Genomic DNA, 21,234 nt, shown 5'->3' on the forward strand with positions numbered 1-21,234 from the left:
CTCCTCTGTCACTCTGGCAGGTATTCCTGGTTTCTCTCACATGCAGTTGCTTTGGTGGTCAGAGCCATCCCCACCCACCTCCCACTCTGCTCACCTGTGGAGGTGGAGCTTGGCAACTGCAGATGACCACCCCTCTGACAGTGCCCTGGAACTGACTGCTCACCTGGGGGACCCCCGTTGGGGGCAGGGGACGTAGAGGTACCCCAGATGTTTGGGTCCCCATGGCCACTTGTGAATAGTCAGAGACTTAGGATCTGGGGAGGGTATAACCTTGGGCCTAAGTCTAACACTCTCTCAGGCTCCTGTTCCCCTCCTCCTGCTTAGACACACTTTCGTCAAAATGGTGCCCCAACCTCTTTGGTTCCATCCCTTGTTACCCTTGGGTACCCTCAGCGGAGGTAATATCAACCACTTTCTGAGCACCTACTGGGTCAGGCACAAGCCGTCCTTCCCAGAACTGGCGGTCCTGCAGGAGCCTAGGCTGCCGAGCGCCCTGCGTGCCTAGGGCCAGTAGGTGCCAGGGAGGTGGGGCACCGGGCGGTGTGTTGCCCCGGCAGAGGCTGGCCCGCGGGAGCCATACCTCTCCTTCCCTGAGGTTGGGGCGGCCACACTCTCGGTCTCCCGGTCCGCACGTCGGAAAGCTGGGGATGGCAGGTGCCCCCAACGACGCGGTGCCCAGCAGTTGGCCCAGGGCGCAGCGGAACACGCCGGCTCTCCCCACGCTCGGCCAGACGCTGCCTGGAGCCCACCGCGGGGCCGCGGACGCCTCCTCTTACCTTGAAGAAGCTCCGGAGGAAGTGCACGATGCTAAGCATGGTGGCCCTGGGGGCGCCGCGCCAAGGCCCGCAAAGCCGGGGCGCCGGAGCCAGCCGGCAGGACCGAGGGCCGAGCTGCCGAGCCGGCGCTCCCTGAAAGCCAGCCAGCGCCCCGCCCCGGTTCCCGCCCCCCGACACGCCCCGCCTCTCCGCGCTGGGTCACTCCGGGCACCTGCGGGTCTCCCGGGACGCGCCTAGGCGCCCGCCCCGCCCGCTCTGGGTGTGGGTCACCCTCAGAGCTGGAGACGCGGGGCCACCCGCGGACGCGGCCCAGGGACCCCAGGGAACACCTTCCCACACCCCTTCCCCGCGAAGTTCCTGCCGGGACTGGGAGCGTGGGAGTGTTTCCTAAGAAAGAACAAGTGAACTTGCACCTTGCACATCCGCACCTACAGAACACAGGCGCGTCGCGCGGGGTCGCTAGGCCTGTCCGCCAAACCCTCATCAGGCACTTTGTCTCTGCCCCCACTCCGGGGAAGGGCGGCCTCTCTTCCTGCCTGGGACCTTTGCTTGTCAATTTTTGAGAATTTACGGAACATTTACCCAACGTTTTCATTTACCATGTGAGGAAACTGAGTCCCAGAGAGGCTCAGTAACATGTCTGAGCTCACACGTCTGGTGGGAAGCAAGTTTTGAACCGGAATCCCTGGGACCTAATTCTTAGTCCAGAACTCACTCTTCCTCCTCTCTCTCGGGTTCCAGATGTGCTCCGTCAGGTAGAGTGGAAGTGTAGAATCATCCCCCAAGCAGGGCAGAGCAGTTGTCTGCTAAGGGGCAAAGGGAAGTCCTGGCTGTTTTCTCTGGCGTTTAGCCACACGAGGCCTATCCAGGAGACATATTCCTACTGGCCACTAAGACCACAATATTTTTATGAACCAACTAAAATATTTTAATTTTAATTGCTTTTAAAAACAAAAGAAAGAACCTGAGTAAAATAATAATGATAATAATATTCAGCCTGGATTATAGTCATCTTTATACAAACACAGTTGTAAAAAATAATTTTAAAAAAATATATTTTTTTAATGATAAAAGGGACCCAGGATAGAAAAGTGCCAAGAGTCATACTGAAGTCCTGCTCCAAGCCTACCAGTCTGGTATCCAGAGTCTTATGGGTACTTATAGCATCTAACCAGACTGGCTGTGCATATCCCTGCCCATGCCTGCACCCCTCCCCAGTTCCTGGCCTCTTTGAATGCTATTCCTAATCAGCAGCACATGTCCAGTATTGCCGGATGGAGTGGTTTTCCCCCCGCACTCAACCTACCTCTGCTTCTTTCCAGACCCTCAGAGCAGCCAGACCAGAGCAGAAAGCCTGAAAGGTAAATGCTCAGAGTTTGTGGGGTCTGGAAGCAGAGGAGAAGGCCATGAGATCATCTGAAAGTCCTGGGTCTCCAACCGTACTCTCCATTACCCAGGGCCCATGGACCTAGCTTGTCCTTGCTTGCGTTTCCCTGAGGCCCATGATGGTACGACTAAAGGCATGGGATTTGCACTTGGATGCTTGCCTGTGCTCTGCACAAATTGTGTGATCTTGGTCTCCCTTATAAATGTGTTTCCTTTTTTTTTTTTTTTAAGATGTATTTATTTGAGAGAGAAAGAGAGTGCTCACAAGTGGGGAGAGGGGCAGAAGGAGAGAGAAAATCCTTAAGCAGACTCCTGGATGAGCACGGAGCCAGAAGCAGAGCTCAATCCCAGGACCCCGAGATCATGGCCTGAGCCAATATCAGAGTCGGCTACTTAACCAACTGAGCCACCCAGGCACCCCTGTAAACCTGTTGGGAGAAGACCTGCTTGATGGGGTTGCTATGGAGATTAAAGATAAATTAAACCTCATGGGTACTCAGCAAATGTTAATTCCCTGTCTTTTGAAGCCCAAGTTTGGGGGGGGGTGTCTAATGAAAATTCACAAATTCCTGGCCACAGATCCCAACGTTCTCTGGACTTCCTCTCTGACCAGCTGAGGAAGCCCTGGATCACAGATTCTCAGACTTGAACAGGCATCAGAACCACCCGAAGGGTGTGTTAGTACATAGGCTTCTGAGCCAACCCCAGAGTTTCTGGATAGTCATCTAGGGTGGGGCCTGAGTATTTACATTTTAACAAGTTCCCAAGGGACACTGCTGCTGCTGATCTTGGGACTGCATTCAGAGAATCCTCGGTCCAGGAACTGGTGTCTGGGCCAGCTTCAGAATTTAGCAGAGGGACAGACCCCAGGTCAGATAATAGCCATCCTAATAGTTCCACTTACAAGCACCTAGTGAGTCTCAGCCCTGGACCAGGTCCTTGCCATATCTTCTGCCATTTAATCTCTCAGCAGTCCTGGGGAAATGACAACACTGGATGTTCAAGGGGAAGTAAGTCAAATGTAATCTTATGTCTGAGTTTTTCTTCTGGAGAACATGATTTTGAGAGAACTTGACTGTATTGTGGAGTTAGAAGGTGTGTGTTCCCTTTTGTTATTAAAAGATAAAAGGGGAAAGATCAGTGGTTGCTGGGGGTTAGACACAAGGGAGGGATGAATAGGCAGAGCACAGAGGATTCTAGGACAGTGAAAATACTCTGCTTAATACTACAATGGCGGGTACCTGTCAGTATAAATTAGTCAAAACCCATAGGATGTATAACACCAAGAGTGAACCCTAATTAATAAAAACTATGAACTTCAGATGATAATGATGTGTCAATGTAGGTTAAATGATGAGAAATGTCCTACTGTGGTGGGGTTGTTGATAATGGGGAGGCTATGCATGTGTGGGAGTGGGAGCATATGAGAAATCTCTGTGCCTTCCTCTCACTTTTGTTGTGAACCTAAAAATATTCTATAAATAGTGTATTAAACCAAAAAGCAGGCCTCTGGTTTGCAGAAGGATTTGCACAACATGATTTCTAATTAGCACCGTGTTTAAATTCTATGATCCCGATTTTGAATCTGTCACATACAACACTGAAGCGGGTTCAGCAAGTCAGGGGGTGAGTCAAGTGGTCAGAAGCAAGACATTGCACCAGGTGCCTGGAGGCATTGGGGCAGCAGGAAGAGCATGGGCTCTGGCACACAGACAGGGTTCAGGAGTGCCCTGTGCTTCCCTTACTGGTGACCTTCCTTCAATTGCTTTACATCTCTGTCCCAAGTCTCCAAGTACACATATAGGGGGGCCTACATCACCAGCCAGAAGCTGGATCACAAAAGACAACGGCCCCTTACAGTTAATCTCACAGGATGGGGTTTTTGGAAGATTGTGGAGTAGGTCACAAATCCACAGGCAGGTGAAGGGATGCTGACTCAGGGAAGAGGCAGAAAGCAGGAGAAGCAGCCACTGCAGCTGGCAGCCACAGCCAAGACTCTACAAGAGAAACTACCCTTTTGGAGAGGCCAGTGCCGGTTTTTTCCTTGGACATGTTGCAGGCCCAAGCACTTTGACTTTGTTCCTAGCCTGCCTCAGCCTCTGCCAGTGGCCCTCTGTCCCTGGACCTGGATCAACTCCCAAGATGTAAAACCCAGAATTGCTTGAGTCTCCAGTTATGTGTCTGCTATGGGAGCTGACGTAGGGAGAGGATGAGCCTTCAGCTTCCTTGGCAAGAAGCTGCCTGCCTGCACTGCTGTCGCCAGATGGGTGACAAATCATAGACATATTGGAAACAGAATTTGAAAGAGCTCCCCAGGCTGGAAAGCCAGGCTGACACCAAACAATGCTGTTCTCTGGGGTGAATGTGAAGTGCTGAACAGAGACCAAATGAACCCCCATATAAGGGCAGGTCTGCAGAGACCCAGTTCAGAAAGACAAGGAGACACAGCTGCTGGTGGTCAGCCACCAGACAGATGTGGCAGCATGGGTGTCCCCTCTTGGCTGGTCCGGGAGAGGGGCTTTCCTTCCCTCGAGTGCCCAAGAGAGGGGCTTTCCTGCCCTTGCCACCTTGGCTCTGTCATGCCCAACTCTGTAAGTCAGGTTTTCACGGGGACTTGGGACAATCTGAAATGCTTTCCTCAGGAGCTTCCAAACTGAATTGGGATCCTGAAATAGTGGTGTGTGGGAAGGGCAGAAAGGAATTAGGGAAGGCCCTGGGGGAGCCCATTCTGGTTTCCTCCAAGGGCCATCAGGAGAAGTAGGCAGATGAACTCTGGCTGAGTGCTTAGAGCTAAGATAGGAGCCAGGATGGACCTTGATGTAAAGAACTTTGTGATGGTGGCAGATATAGGAGAGCTGGCTGAGAGCGCAGAGTCAAGCAGAGGCTGATACACATGTCAGGAGCTCAGCAAAACACCTAGGAGAGTCCTGAGGCTCCAAGCTTTCAGGACAGCTGTCTGTGCAAGGAAAAGGGGGCAATGAGGCCCTCGGGCTGAGCCACTTGCAAAGGATTCATCCTGCCACCCACCATTCCTATCCCCTTCTGCCTTTCCCCATGTGCCACAACTGCAGGGCAAGAGGCTCCTCTGTTCCAGGCAGCTCACCTACCTGACCTCACCACCTCTCAGGCTGAGTATCAGCCCCACTCACTGGTGAGGAAGCAGCTCATCTGTGACTTGGGTGCTCAAAGGGTCCTACCCTGTGACACTCTGCTCTCCTTGGCACACTCCCTCTCCTTGTTCCCCCATCCTCTTTTTGGACCCTCTTTTTTATGGCTGTCTCTCTAAAATCCCTGCCCTGTCCCCTCATCTCTTTCTCCACACCTGTCCTCCTGCCAGGAGAGGCAGGCCCTGCAGACACACTGCCTGGGTGGCCCAGGAGAGCAATTTAGAACAACCACCGAGAGAAGATGGGCATGCTCCTTGGCTGTGCATGGAAAACTTTCATACAGAATATGTAGAAAAGCATGGAGGGAAGAAGATTTAGCTCTATTTCTCTTACCACCTGAGGAAATCAGGATTCTGAGAGGTGAAGCACCTTCTATGATGGCCCCTGGGCAGCCAGCAGTTGGAACCTAGTGGTCAGGGACAGATGAGGGCAGACCGGAGTGTGGGGTGCAACTAGGGTCTGGGTAGCCAAGCAGAGCAGGAGTGAGCCCTGTGGTCTGAGGTCTCTGTGAAGCTGCATAGAAGGGACCCTGAAAGGAGCTGGGGAATCGGCAAGGAAGAAGAGCTCCTGTGCTGGGTGGAGTGTCCCCACAAGCTCTCTGCTGGACCCTGGGCTGGGCTGCTTCTGAGGGCAGCAGAGCCAGGAGGAACATTCTGTGAGGATTCCCATGAGGGTGCTGGTCTCTGAGGTAGTGACCCCTGCAGAATCTCCTATCTATAGTCCCCTCACAGTGAACAAAGGCTAGACAGAGCCCAGGCCAGGTGGGACAGCCCAGGGATGGGCAAAACTGGGATTGGAAACCATCGGCCCTGTTTCCTCCTCCAGAGGCCACAGACCTAGACAAGATGGAGGCAGGATTGGAGCCCCGAGCCCAGTCCTCTGTCCAGGGTTCTCTATATGGCCCACCGTCCTGCAGGGATGGCTAGAAATGGGCCCCACCCTAGCCAGTTGATCTTCTTCTGCCTGGTCTGAGAAGCCAAGCTGACACCACTTCTCTGGACACTGGCATCTTCTCCTAACCACCACACAGGGGCCTGGTTGCCGTGCACCTTACTGTGTTCTCCTCTCCCCCCACCACATTTGCATGTGGGCTAGATTAGGCTGTTCTGTGTAAGGACAATGGAGTCTCCAGCCTGGGGTAAAAGAAGGAGGCAACAGTGCATAAGAGCCTGGTTCTACCACTGCCTGTGCATGCTTGAGCAAGTCACCTAACCCCTTGTGCCTCAGTGTTCCCATATGTGAAATGGGGTGATTATAGTACTCTCAGTGTTGTTGTCCTCACAGTCTTGACATACAGTGTCATGATTATGTAACCACGCTAGCCCTGAAGTCAGTGAGCAGACCAGGTATTTTTATGAACACTTGTAGGGGAATGCCCACCCCTTCCAAAGTGGCTGAGAAGGGCACGATTGTGGCTGGCATGCAGCCCAAGGCAAAGCTGTGACCCCCTCCCTTATGGTGGGAAGATGTGAGTGGCAGGAGATTCTGCCCAAGTTCCCATGTGGTACCTGTGTGCAAATGCTGAAAGTGGAAAAGAAAGTTGGGGATGAGGTGGGAGGTTAGGTATAGAGACAGAGAAGAGGTCCCAGGAGGCCACAAGGAGGGCAGTGACAAGACACTGAGCTAGATACAGAAGAAAGCAGACTTTCAAGATCACTTTGGAGGCCTCCAGGGGGGAGATGGCCCAATGTTGGAGCAGAGCTGAAGCAGTGCAGGTGGCTGGGAGCAGTGGACTGGGGCGCGTTTCAGAGGTACATCCAACAGGAAGTGTTGGTAAATTGGGTGTAGGGCTTTGGGGAAAGAAATTGATTTCTTTTGCCTGATAGAAGGATGAAAATGCTATTCAGTGAGATAAGAAGACCCCTGGGGAAGGTGGGCATGGAGGACAGGAATTCAGTTTTGAACATGTGAAGTTTGGGGTGATACTCTGGGTCTAGTCCTGGGGGACTCAGAGGGCATGACAGCAGGGTGCCTGCCTCTGGGGGAGGGGGAGCTCGTCGTTGGAGTACGTAGAGGATTGGGGTGCAGGGATCATGCAGGCAGGGTGAGAGCATGGGAGGCCTAACCTGAAGGTGTCCTGTGAGTGCTCACCTGTGTCCAGGCCCAGCAGAGAGAAGAGAGAGAGGATGACACAACCTCAACCTCAGGGTCCTCAGGTCTCCTCTTGGCCAACCCTGGCCCTTGTCCTGTCACTTTATGCTGCTTCCTCACATCTGGCCATGCCTTCCTCTGCTCATGGAATGTCCTTGCCCCACGTGCTTCCCGACTCCCCTGGCTCCCCTGTACCACGCAAATCCCTTCTCAGTGTCAGGGCTTGATTCAAGCCCCACCTCTCAGAGGCAACTTTGCTCAACCCCTGGGAAGTGGCCCATCTGCCTTGGTCCACGTGCCCGGGTGCCCTCACCCAGAGCTCACTCACTGTCTCTAGCAGGATGGGTCTCCTGAATGCAGGGTGAGATGTACACATTGAGCCCCAGAGCTCCAGAACAGGTCTGCTGCCTGGGGGAGCAGCCAAGGCTGCAGGACTGGTAAATGCTGATATCAGTCAGGGAGCATTCTTTGCTCCTAGAATTAACAATCTTGCCTTTAATGAGGTCCTAACCCTGCCACCTGATGAGGCCTCAGTGCTCACAAGTCCTCAGAAACCCTGTTGAGACAGAGCAGGTGCCTCTGTGGGCAAAGGGAAGGTAGGTGCCCAGAAGGAAGAAGGGGCCACATCAGAGAAGCACTGCTCACTCATATAGCAGACTTTCACACACAAATAGATCTACAGGCCTCCTGATCTGCTGGGTCCTGGCACAGAGGTCTGGAGCAGCCGTACCACCCGGCTCCCAGGCAAATTTCTGCGTGGTGTTGCCCTCATCCCCCAGCAGCTGTATGCAGACCCAGAACCCCACTGTGCCAGTCACCATCTGACCCAAGCCCCTGGTGCACATATTTGACATTTCCTGGTCTCTAGTAACTGACCACTCTGTTTCCATCATTTTCAGATCTGAATGGAGCTCCCCAGTTATCCCTGGCTGGAAGGTAGCCTGAAAGCCCTGCCCCTGGGAACTTCTTCCCTCCATCCTATGGGCAGTCAGCCCCTCTGTCATGAAGGGCACCAGTGTTTCAAACTTGTTTTTGTTGAGGGAGGGAACAGGGCTTAGTAGCCAGGTATGTCTTTCCAGTGGTGGGGCTGAGGACTCAGGGACCTTCAGGCAGAAGAGCACTTTAGGAAGGACCATCAACTGTGCTCTACCCAACACAGACATGACACTGGTCCCTCAGGAAAAACTGGGCCTGAGCCCTACGGTAGGATCAGGCCATGCTTCCCACAGAGCTTGCAAGTGGAATACTGGGGAAATCCCCTAGGTACAGACCACAGCTCTGGCTCCCTTTGCAGAATGTTTACTAGATGCTACTCCATCCCATTACCCCCAGCCCCCAGAGCAGCCAGGACAGGGCTGACTACAATGCAGGCAAAGCTGGGGCATTTTGAGCCTAGAGAAGTGGAGGGTTGGGCAGTACTATGACTAGCTCAATGCACTAACAAGCTACTCCCCATCCCTTGCCCCCAAGTCTGAAAAAACCTCAAGTGAGCCTCTGTTCAGCTCCCTGAGGTCATGACTCATGAAGCATGTTCTGAGCAGGGCAAACAAGTGTCCCCAGAGTCTCTGGCCAATACCACGGGTGGGTTATTACAAAGTGAAAGAAAAGAAAAAGAAATGTAAAGGAAGAAAGGAAGGAAGAAAGAGCCAGCAGAGTCTTTATTAGAGAACAATGGGAATCTTCTGTCTTTGCTCTTGGAACCCTCAAGCTGGGAGCAGAGTGGCTATGTCTCACAGAGTTCCAGGACCTCCTTTGAGCTTTAGGTCCTGCCCGCAGCCCCCACATGCACAGTACCCTTCCACCCCTAAGGAAACCACCGGAGGTCAGGGCCATGGAGGAGGGGCCACAAGAGAACTGGTCCAAGCCCTGGGTGGGGAGAGTCCCAGAGGGCTGGCCAGGGCTGACAAAAGGCCCTGGGGGCTGAGCTGGGATCTGAAGAGAGTACTGTGCCTGCTTACAGCACGCTCTCCAGTGAAAGCCAGGACGTGGGGAGACAAGGTCTACCGAAACCTGGGCATATGGGAACCTCAGAAACAGGGTCAGAAGTCTGACCTACAGCCCCTCCTCCCCACCACACCTTCCTCTGTGCCGTCATGTCCTCCTGCCCTGTACTTCCACCACCCCGCACGTGCTGAGATGAATTCTGTCCTTGTGTAGGACTCCTCTCTGCTTACCGCCAACCAACCCCCCTCAGCTCTGGAGCAGGAGTGGTGTGCTGCTGATAAAGGGTGCTCGTGCCACAGTTGGGCATCGCTCTTCTCAGTTCGAGGGCACAGCTGACTTTTAACAAGGAGGCAGACTACCACGGAGGGTGGATGGAGTGAGGATGGTGCAGGAGAAGGAGCATGCCTTTTAGCTGAGGTCTGTGAGTGACAAGGAGCCAGTGACTTCCGGATTCTGAAGCAGACCCTGATTGAGGTCGGTCTGTGTGGGGTTCCTCAGATGTGGGGTCCCCCCGGTGTGTGGCTATGCTGCCGACTTTGGATGCTGTGTCTGAAGGACCTGTACAGAACAGCTGGGAGTGTGGGGTCTGGGCCTAGCCAGGGGCAAGTTACTTGATTCTCTGTGCCTCCTTTCCTTATCTGTAAAATGGGGCAGTCATTGCACCTGTCCCCCAGGGCTACTGTTAGCCTGACGGAACAAGTGTGTGTGGACACGTCAACCAGACCCTCATCCCACTGATCTGGGACCCACCTCCCAGGTCCCAGCCAGGGGACAGATGGAATTGCTTTGATACCCAAACTGTTGTCAGCAGTCACCTCTGGGGCTAGGCTTCTCCCATTAAATAGTTTGTGTGGTTTAAATTCATTTTGTTATTATGGCTCTAATGATAAATGACACTAACAAGAGGAAGTGGGGTCTTGTGTGTGCAGACTAGCAGCCCCTACCAACTCAGCTCACTGGGCCTAGGCCCCTCTTACCCCTGTCCTCCTCCACTTCTTCCTCCCCACGGAGAACCACCCAGCTGAGTCCTATCAACCCCCAGAACTGTGAGAGGTAATGACAAAAGATTGTGTGAAGCCCCTAAATTTAGGATGCTTACTGCCTCCTCTTGTTGAAGTGAGGCCCAGAGTCAATACACAAAGCAGGGAGCAGCGTCCAGCATCTGGCACATGCAGCCACTGGTCAACCTCAGCTCCCAAGTTACTGTGTCCTATTACTGAATTATGACTTATCATCAATGAGTGGCATGATGCTCCAAGAAGTGGTGACATGTACCTGTGGCCTGTGTACTCTGGCACATAATGCAGTTTGTGGTTCAAGAACAGGGGATGTGGGGTTTGAGCCTCTCATGGGGCCATCATGGGGATGGGCTTGAGCGGGGCTCTGGAGGCCTTGAAGGACTGGAGTGAGGGGCAAGCACAGGGCTACAGGCAAGTGCAGGGCGATGGCAGCAAAGGAAGTAGACTCCATCCGGGGCCAGCAGGGCCCCTGGGGAGAACAGGGAGCCTGTCATATACGTGGCTTCCCGGGAGAGGAAAAAGAGCAGCTGAAATGCAGGCAGTAGGCAGGGCCCCTTGGCTTGCAAGCTTACTTGGGGCTGAGCTGGGCTAGCATGGGGGCCAGGCTGGGCAGAGGAGCGGACAGATGAGTTGGGCCAGAAGGCGCCGGTCTCCCAGTCGGTCTCCGGGGTGATGTTGTCACTGCCTGGTCTCAAAGAGAGAGGCGAGAATGGGCTTTTGTGTGTAGCAGAAGGGGGTGGGGGGTGTGTTCCCAGGCCTGATGGGGAGAAAGGGGTGGAGGGAGGCAATGACTGCAGGAAAGAAAGGGGCCATATCGATCTTTGCATCGGAATCCGGGGATGTACTGTATGGTGACTAACATAATATAATAAAAAAAATCATTAAAAAAAAAAAAGAAAGGGGGCCATAAAACATGGCGAAGATGCCCACCTAGTATCCTCACTAGGCAACAAGTAGCTTTTATTCTAGGCCCAGGAGGCCAGGGGGCTGCATGCTCTGAAAAAGGGCCTGACCAGGGGCTCTGGGGCCTGAGAGAAGCACCCCGTTCAGCATGAGAAAGCTCAGCCTGCGCCTGTGTGAATGTAGAAGGGCAGTGGGCACGCTTGCAGGCCGAGCAGTGTTGTTCCCATGGCTGAGCCTTCTCCCTCTTCCATGAAGGCCAAGAGGCCACCCCGCTTTAGTTGGAGGAAGCATAAATTAGAGCCAGAAGCCTAAATTCTCTGAGCTGCAGCCTTGTGTCCCATAGTAGGCCTGTCCAGGCTGTGAATTCTGTCTCCCGTCTCAGGAACAGGCCTGGTCCTGAAGGGAGCATTAGTCATATGGAAGTGACCCCTGGGCATGGCCCTGCCTCTGTGTCTGCCCCTGGCCTCATAGCACGTGTGCTGTAGGGGAGGCTGCCCAGAGGCGGGCGAGGCCCCCATCTGACAGGTGGACAGGGCGAGGCCAGGTTTTCCTTTTTTTTTTTTTAAGATTTTATTTATTTTATTTGACAGAGATAGAGACAGCCAGCGAGAGAGGGAACACAAGCAGGGGGAGTGGGAGAGGAAGAAGCAGGCTCATAGCAGAGGAGCCTGATGTAGGGTTCAATTCCAGGACCCTGGGATCACGCCCTGAGCCGAAGGCAGATGCTTAAGGACTAAGCCACACAGGCACCCCCAGGTTTTCCTTTAAGAAAGACCCTGGGGCTGGGGAGTCCATGCACTCTGGCCTCCTACCCACACAGACCTACTTTCTGAAAGGAGGGGCTGGGGAGCCTGGGAAGGGGGGGACCTCCTCAGAAATCTCCAGGATTTTACTCAGACTTGTGTAAAGGGCTTGTGTTCTGCTGTACTGTCTGGCTGTCCCAGTCCCACCTCTTTTATAGGCTAGGCCAAAAGCTGACCTCAGGCTAAATACTTCCTTGCAAACAGTGGGCCCTGCCCTGAAGGCCAGTCCTGGGAGCCCATGGACAGGGGTTGGGCAGGGCAGGGGCCAGAGTCAGGGGAACCCTGCGTCATTGCCCACTCAGCACTCCTTCACTCTCCTTACTGCACCCCCACCACACAGTGGGACCTGAACACCTCACCCCACTCTGTCCCCGTGGCCTATGCCAGCAGCAGGACAGACACTGGGTCTCTGTGCCTGGGAGCCAGGCCAAGGCTGCTCTCAGCAACGGGGTGCCCAGGGAGAAATCTGCTCATAATTTAGGCCGTGCCTGGCTGCTGGCCACTGCGATTGTGCACTTGTGTGAGATGCCTTTACAGAGGGGGAGTGTGTGTGTGTGTGTGTGTGTGTGTGTGAATCATTCCTGCTCACACATGAGACAGCTGAGCTCAAGTAGAACAAAAAGATTGAATGAGGGCCCATCACCCTCATTCACCATCAGGGGCTGTTTGAGAGTCTTGGTGACTCATGCTTCCATGAAAAGCAGAAAACAGAAGAGATTTGGAAGTTTCTGTACCGTGTATGTTTGTGTCTTTGTGAATAAATTCTTTCACACAGAAAACAATCAGAATTTTCAAAAAAAGAAAGCAGTTTAGCAGCAGTTTCGGGTGTGTTCACAAGAACGTTTCAGTTTCCAAGGAGAAATGATACAGGTGGTCATGCTGTGCGTGGGCTGCTCAGGATGTCCTGTCTGTGTAGATGTGTACAGGCCCAGCTGGTGGCCCTGGGGAGCTGGGCCAGCTCTGCTGGCCTTTTAACAGCTGCTCTCACCAGTGTCCAGACCCATAGAGTGGGCACTTCACCTACACCAGTAGCCCATTTCGTGGATGAGGAAACAAGAGTCTCAGAAGTCATGATTTCCCAAAGTTATCCCCTCAGATGAGGGAGTGACAGAGTCAAGATTTGATCCCAGGTCTGGCTGACTTTCTACTGCATGAAGAGGGGATGGGAGGTATGTCCTGGACCCACTAGGCTCATGAGGGGGATCACCGGGGATGCCGCCAAGTCACAGGGGCATGGCCGGGCTTCAGTGTGCATGGGGTGGGGGAAGAGTAGCTGGGGCTGAGCTGCCAGAAGAAAGGCCCAGGGCAGGTCCCTTTACCCTCAGCCCTGGGAATACCTGCCAGATAGAACAGGGAGGTGGCTGGGCTGGGGCCTTGAGCAAAAGTTCCAGCTTCTGTGGGCATCATGTTTCTCACCTGGGTCCTGGAGGCTAGAAGCCTCCCATGTGGCCTCAGAAGGTCCATCTGTGGGAAGGGGGCTTGTATGAGTGCATGAGGGAATGAACAAGAAGTAAGGTACCCTGGGCTGCTTGGCTTAGTCACTGCCCCATTACTGTGTCTTGGTGGTTGTCCCGAGGGTGCTGGCTGGCCAGATGTCGAAGTCCACACAGCCAGGAAGTGTGAAACCCAGTATATCTCCAGCCAGAGGCAGGCAGACATGGAATAGCACTAAGGTGTGCTGCAATGGCTTCGCCCACAGATGGTCATCACCTGGAAAGGGTGACAGCAATGGGCTCTGTCTCACAGGAGTAATGTTGGTCCTGCAAAGACAGAGAGGGACAGAAAGGATTTTTCTCTGGTCCCTCAACAGCCAGAGCCCAACTTCTCTCAAAGCAGGATGGCCCCAATAGCCTGCCCACCAAAAGCTCCAGGCTAAGTGAATTTCTGCTAAAGTGTCAGCAAGTGTCCTCAAGGCCCTCACTTCTACCTACCTCTTCCTCCTCCTATCAGCAGCTATATTCTTCTGGGAGCAGTCTCCATATCTTTCCAGGCATGCAGATTCCAGCAAGACCTGGCCTGGCCATCAATTCCTGCCTCTTCCTGTTCCCTGACTGTAGAGACTCAATCCTTTCCTTGATCCTACCCCCAAACTTCATGTACCCACCCTGGAGCCGTCTATGAGCCAGCAATGCCTCAGGCTTACAAGACACAAGGAGTGTGTGGTGGGGGTGGGCCCAATGCCAACAGGCTCTCGAGGACACTGATGCAGCCTGGGAGGATGTCATGAAGGTGCTGCACCAGTTGTTCCCCCTCAGAAAGGAGAGGGGATTTCCTTGATAATAGGATGGGCAGGGGAAGAGGCAGCCAGCCAGGATAGCAGCGGCCCAGCTGAAATACATGGATTTCTAGCTGCATTGAGCGGGGTGCTCCTCCAGGGAAGCTTGGCCTGGCACGTAGAAGATGCCCACCTCCCTTCCCTAAGGAGTTGATGCTGGGTGGAGGTGGTCAGCTGTAAGCAACCTTCCCCTTCCCAGTAGGGGGATAGTGGGCAGTGGGGTCACTCTTTCAGCACTGGGACCCTTCAGTGTAAATTGGTTTCCTCCAGCTGGAGTCTTTGAGTGAACTGGTCAGAGCCATAGCCTGCTGAAGGGGCAGAACAGGGATGAAGGCACTCAGATGGACATGCTTTAAAGTCTGTGCACCCCAAACCAGGAGGCTTTGGCAGTAAAAGGAGCACTGTAAGTTATTACGCTGGGACCAAGACATCAACCAGGAGTACACTGGGAAAATAGAGCATGTGTCCACTAGTTACAGATTACCACTTAGCACCTATTAACTTTTAGTTACTAATCTGAGCAGTTATCTATGACATGTAACTTTTCAACAAGAGCAGAATTCTTCCCCCTCTCTCCCCTCCACGAGGCCCTCTGCTCCCCTCCTTTCCCTCACTACAGGCAACTGCTCCCAGGTTTTGGAGTGTGTCTTGGAACCAGGTGTCTTGTTTTTTGTGTGAGTGAGTGTATTTTGAATCACTACTGTGCTATTGTTCTTGTGTTTCTTGGTTTCCACCTTCAGTGCTATGCTTTGGGCCTAGCCAAGTAGCCCTGGGTGCCCTCTGGAGGGGTGTCTAGGAAAAACATTCCTGAACTTTCCCTCCCTCATACACTCAACAATACTTGGACACCAGATGTGTGAGGGTTAGGCCACCAACTGGGATCTCAAAGCTGAAGCCTATTCTGACAGAATCTGCCCAGTACTTCATCCCACTAGTCTGATAAGACTGTGTCTCCCACTTTAGAGGACAATGGCAAGCCCAGGTGTGTCCCCATTCCTTCTGACCCACTGGCTATGAATTGGGGTTCCTGCAGCTGCCTCCTTGCATTGGATAATTTGCTAGAATGACTCTCGGAACTCAAGGAAACAATGTGTTTACAGGTTTATGGCAAAGGATAGGATAAAGAATGCAGATGAACAGCCAGATGAAATGGTACGTAGGGTGATGTCTTGGGAAGGGGCACAGAGCTTCCATGCTCTCTGGGCACACTGCCTTCACATGTTCACCAACCCACAAGCTCTGAATCCTGTACTTTTGGGATTTGTATGGAGGCATGACTGGTTATTAATTCTATTTCCATCCCCTCTCCTCTCTCCAGAGAATAGGGGATGGGGCTGAAATTTCCAAGCTTCTAGTCATGGCTTGGTCTTTCTGGTGACCAACCTCTATCCAGGAGCCCACTGAGAGTTGCCTCAGAACAAAAACCACTCCCACCACCCCGGAAATTCCAAGGGATTTAGGAACTCTATGTCAGACACTCCTATCAGGAAATTGCAAAGGTCTTAGGAGCTATGTGTCAGGACCCGGGGGCAGAGACCACAAGTATACCTACCACACCTCCTCTTCCTGGACCCAGGAATGGGCGTCAGGGTATCCAGTCTCCTCCCAAGTGAAGGAGGCTGGCTGCTCTTGCTAGTTTTTTTCACTAGCTCCCCCTTTTTGCCACATAGGTCATGGTGAGGAAGAGGCTGAGGTGGACCAGGCCTGGTCATCCACTCTCTTGTCAGCTTGGCCTCTGCCCCACACTGACGGTCTTGATCCACGCCACCTGCATCATCTTCTGCAGGCCTTCAGCCCACAGGTGGGACTCCTACTTCAAAGTCTGGTGTGTCATCCAGGAGCATAAGGCCTGCTTCTCCTCCTGAGTTGTCCTAGTGCCCAGGGAGCTTGGCACAGCCTGTAAGGGGGTGACATTGCTCCCATACCATGAGCAATGCATCAGAGAGGGAAGGCTAGACAGGGGAAGGAGAGAAGGGGAAATGAGTGGAGCCTCCAAACCCCTCACTGCCTTTTGAACAGGCAGGTCTCTTAACTGCCGTCACTTTCCATGTCCACACACGGGGGACAGAGATGTCCTTCCTGCAACTGCTGTGGCCCTTTGCGAGATGGTGCATCTGGTGCAGAGCCTAGTGGGGCTGCTTTCCCAGTCCCTCTCTCGTCTCCCTCCGTGGCACAGAGGCCAAGGCTGGGTAGTGGGAGCCAGGGCACCAGGGCTATACCCTCGATGATGTTCCAGAATCTGACTCGGTCATCGGGGGCTGCTGGCGGGGTCAGCTGCTGCTGCCTTGGACTGTCCTGCCACTTGATGGAAACCACCCTTCCAGGTGCCACGCGGGCCCTGCCGGTGGAGAAATGCTCCCACCCTGTGGCATAGAGCTGGCCGCTTCTGTGTGAGCATTCCTGAGAGCTGAGATGCACAGAGTCCCTCAGATCATGGCTAAAGTCAGAGGGAGTGGTTGGTGCCTGGGTAGAGAGACCAGTGGGAAGAGGAAGGAGGGCTCTCAACTCTAACAGGCACAAGAGACTTTGTATGTGAGGTTTGGGATGGGGAAGTAAGGCAGCGCTATATTGTTTTCACTCAGAAGGTTGGTGAAGAGTTTCACAGCGCTCCCCAGCTGGTTTACCTTGTCAGTGTGAGCAGCAGCCTGGCCACAGCTCTGCCAGCCCCTGTTGGACCCTCCCTCACATTGGCCAAGAAGCATGCTCAGCCCCTGGAGAAGGGCGACAGCTTTACCTGCAAGATCCCATCTTCTAGTTGGAGGCTTATGTTCTAGCTAGTCCTGGGGATTCTGGTGGGTCCCTTCTCTTCCTTCTTTCCCTCTGCACATCTATTCCCTTATTCTCCACTGACCTCAAGCCCCAGCCCAATGGGCAAAGACAAGAGCCTTACACATGCTGATGACCCACGTCCACAACCATGCAGGATTAAATGCCTAAAATAAAGCTCTGGTCATGTCACCCCAAGAGCTCTGCCTACTCTGCTTTGGGTACCATCTATCAGTTAATGATCTCACCCATCAACTCCCCCATGCAAAGCCCCAACAGGCTCCAATTTCAGAGGTCCAGAGGTCCCAGTCCCGCCTTCTGAAATGACCTGGGCTCAGCTGTCCATACACTCTCCCCTGGGCAGCCCTGCGTTGGTTTGCAAGCAGTGCAGGTGTATGCATACCCACTGTCCTGTCCTAGCCATCCTTGTGCATCATGCCCAGACCCTTCAGCCTTCCGGACATGTGTGAGTTCCCTCCATTCCCCTCGCTGTTTAACTGTTGGCTTCCAGAACAGAGCCCAGCCCCTTGGGAACAAATGGTGCAGGGAACTCTTCACCTTGAGCAGAAACCACACATCTATAACATGGTCCCTTTAGGCAGTGTCTCCAGCCACTCAGGCAGAAGGTGTTTTGAGCTGACTTGGGACCTCACGCTTATCCTCCTGGATTTTACCTTGTGGGCCAGGCCTCATGTTCCAGACCATCTCAGCAAAGAGGTTAACGCTCTGAAATCCACAGAGCATTTATTTATTTATTTTTAAAGATTTTATTCATTCATCTGACAAAGAGAGCACAAGCAGGCGGAGTAGCAGGCAGAGGGAGAGGGAGAAGCAGGCTCCCCGCTGAGCAGGGAGCCCGATGTGGGACTTGATCCCAGGACCCTGGTATCACAACCTGAGCTGAAGGCAGATGCTTAACTGACTGAGCCACCCACTCATGTTTAGTAATCCATTCTGGGGTGTGTTCAGGAACCTACTTCAGATTCAGACTTCAGCTGAATTAAGAGTCAACTCTGATTAGCAGGAGTCTTTCCTCGCTCTTACAGTCATGAGTTTCTTAAGAGCGAGGCATTTCATCTCTCTCCATTTGTTTAATTTAATTTAATTTCATTAGATGGTAGTAAGAGCTTGGAGTAGAGCTAGACTACCCGATGAATCCCAGCTCTGACACATATTTACTGTGTGACCTGGAGCAAGTTGCTAAACCTCTCTGTGTTTCAATTTCCTTACCTGTGAAATAGGGATAATGGCAATACCTCTCAGGGCTGTTGGGAAGATTAAAACTGACAATGGATTTAAAGCACAAGTTTATAGGGATAATGTGAATAGGGATAATGGCAATACCTCTCAGGGCTGTTGGGAAGATTAAAACTGACAATGGATTTAAAGCACAAGTTTCATGTATGTTAGCTATACTATCACTTAATTTCATCAGATTCAGTGATCTTTTCCTAATTCCCCAATGGTGCTGGGCAAAGCATCTTTGAAGAGGGTCCCTCAAGTTACTCACAAGGCAGTCACTAAGAGCCTGGGGTTGATAACCGACCCCAGATTGAAAAAGTCTGTGTGAAGGAGGCTCCCTCCCTGGTGCCCACTGTCCCCTGGGAAGCCACCTTTTCTGACACTCGGAGGAAAATGCCTCCTCAGCTTCTGGAAAACTCCAGAACTGGAAGTTTCTGGCTGAAAGCACTTTGTTTTATGATTGTGGGAGCAAATTTGTCATCATAAGCAGTGGCTCCAGGCCAGATTCCTTTCCTGCTAAGGAAAGCTGGCGTCCAGCTGGGGGGCGTTTTCTTTCCTTCTCAGTACAGCCTGTTCATTCCACAGCTCTCCAGGAAGAACATCGTTTTTTCCACACTGGGCATGGTTTTCTGTGAGTGCACAGGGTTGCCAACTGTTGAGCAGAAAGAGAAAACTGCAATAATGAATTTACTTCCCTAGTCTAGCTGTGATTAGAAGGTTTTCTGAACATTTCAACCAACAGAAGGTGGAGGGCCAGACCCAGCTACCTCCTGCAGACAGTAGCTGGCAGTAGCCAGAGGCACTGGGTGAGGAACAGCCCTCCTCACAGACACCCAGCAAGCAGCACAGCTGAGGTGATTAGAAGAGCCTGAGCCCCATAGTTGAGTCAAGGGGCAGATGTCAGGAAATGCCGCAGTCAGCTGACTCTGTGCTCATCAGCCCCAGACCTTCCTGACCAGCCCTAGTCTGGGTCTGCTGTGGTGTCTATGAACTGCTATATTCTTCTCCCCCACATGCACAGGGAATGGTGAGGCTCAGGAGTGGTGGCTAGAAGGAGATGGAGCCCTGGGGCTGCCTTCTTACTCTGGATCCTGCTTAACCCTGAGTTCTGTGGCCTTGCAGATAGAAACCTATTAGTCCAATCGGAAGGCCTTCTACTTCTTTCTGCTTGGAGTGGACGCCTGTTGTTTCATGGGTGTCCCCACACATGTGATTCCAGCTTGGGCTGGCCTGGGTGCTTCCAGGGGGTGGCAGGAGGAGTGTGGTGCTGACCGTAGGCCCTGTGCTTTGCCCAGCATGAGACACCTCAGGCTTCCTGAATCTGAGGATTTTTTTATTATTCGAGAATTTTAGAAAATTCTCGGTCTTTATCTCTTTAAATATTGCTTTTGCCCCATTTGTTCCCTCCTTTCCTTGTGCTAGTCCAATTAAACATTTGTCCTACCTTCTCATTGTATCATCTTCTATGGTTTTTATTTTCTTGCTTCTCAGTACACTAGTTTGGAAAATCCCTTTCCCTCCTTTCCGTCTGTATCTTAAGTCTTTCCTTTTCGAGCAGTATGATTTTCAGCAGTGTTTTTTCTATCCCTGGCGTATCTTTTTTTCTTTTTGGCACTTCAAATACAGGGAATTGAATTATTCTTATTTCTCATTTCAAGGTTCATAGATTACCACCAGTATGGCAAGAACCTTCTCTTTTTAAATGTTATTTATTTTAAAAATTATTATAAATCATTTGCCTTAAATCATTTTGTTATTTTGTCCATTTTTTCCTGAATACTTACTCTCCTTCCCTCAGCTCACGGGCAACTAATCTCGTATTTTTAACACATATTCTCTTCAGATACATAGGAAAAGTTTGTGCATTTCTGGAAAAACATATCTGGTGAGGGGCAAAGGGATTCAGGGCAGTAGTGGACTAACTTAATTTAGTTTCGTCCTTAATGACTGACATTGCAAATTTGCGCTTTGCAGACATTGCTTGTTCCACCTTGCATTTATGTGTTTACAGGCATGCCTTATTTTAGTGCACTTTGCTTTACTGCACTTTGTAGATATCGTGCTTTCTGCACGCATGTACTCGTATATTTTGCTGTGTTGAGCAAGTCTCCTGGTACAATTGTTCCAACAGCATTTGATTGTGTCTCTATGTCAATAAAGCATTTTTAAATTAAGGTATAGGCACTATTTTTTTAGATAACACTATTGCACACTTAATATAAGGCTACAGTGTAGTGTAAACATAACTTTTATATGCACTGGGAAACCAAACAATTCATTGGACTTAGTTTATTGCATTAATTTGCTTTATTGCAGTGGTCTGGAACCAAAATCACAGCTTCTATGAGATATGCCTGTGTTGTATATATTTATTGTCCATATATTATTTCCATATATTTTGCAATAAATAGAATACATATTCCAGTTTTTTTACGTATTATTTATTCCATGTATTTTTAATGTGTTGTTTGTTACATAATATTTTTGCATTTTTAAGGTGTTTATACCATATGTTTTTGCTTTCACTCCTACATATAGAGGTAATGCAGAGCAGATGAAGGAAAGGTCTATTTTGTTTTTCTCCACATAGGAGGCGAGAGAATGAGTCAGGAAGATCCTAGAGGGAAGAACATACCAGGCTGAGGGACAGCTAGTGAGGGGACCCTGGCATTGGGAATGCCTGGCACGGCCAGTTTGCCTGTAGTGGAGTGAGCCAGAATTAATAGTACGAGATATCAGAGAAGCAGGTGTGACAGTTGGTGTGAGGAATTATAGGTGTTGTGAAACCTTGGTATTTACCCTGAGTGAGACAGAAAGACTTTGGAGGGTTTGGAAGGAGCAGTGACACAGTACACACACGTA

The 21,234-nt window shown here is 51.7% G+C and overlaps 1 protein-coding gene across 3 annotated transcripts in view; it reads right to left on the reverse strand.

Moving 5' to 3' along the window:
• ARHGEF4 (Rho guanine nucleotide exchange factor 4) overlaps nt 1-887 on the reverse strand; it is a 233,643-nt gene extending 232,756 nt beyond the window's left edge. For all 3 annotated transcript variants that reach the window (XM_034653501.1, XM_034653500.1, XM_034653502.1), the window contains exon 1: nt 777-887. In XM_034653501.1, the coding sequence (XP_034509392.1) occupies nt 777-815 (39 nt within the window). In that variant the 5' untranslated portion in view covers nt 816-887. The remainder of the gene's footprint in view (nt 1-776) is intronic.
• Nucleotides 888-21,234: the final 20,347 nt, after the last annotated feature.

Source organism: Ailuropoda melanoleuca, unplaced genomic scaffold (assembly GCF_002007445.2).
Source record: "Ailuropoda melanoleuca isolate Jingjing unplaced genomic scaffold, ASM200744v2 unplaced-scaffold9223, whole genome shotgun sequence".
Taxonomy (NCBI): domain Eukaryota; kingdom Metazoa; phylum Chordata; class Mammalia; order Carnivora; family Ursidae; genus Ailuropoda; species Ailuropoda melanoleuca.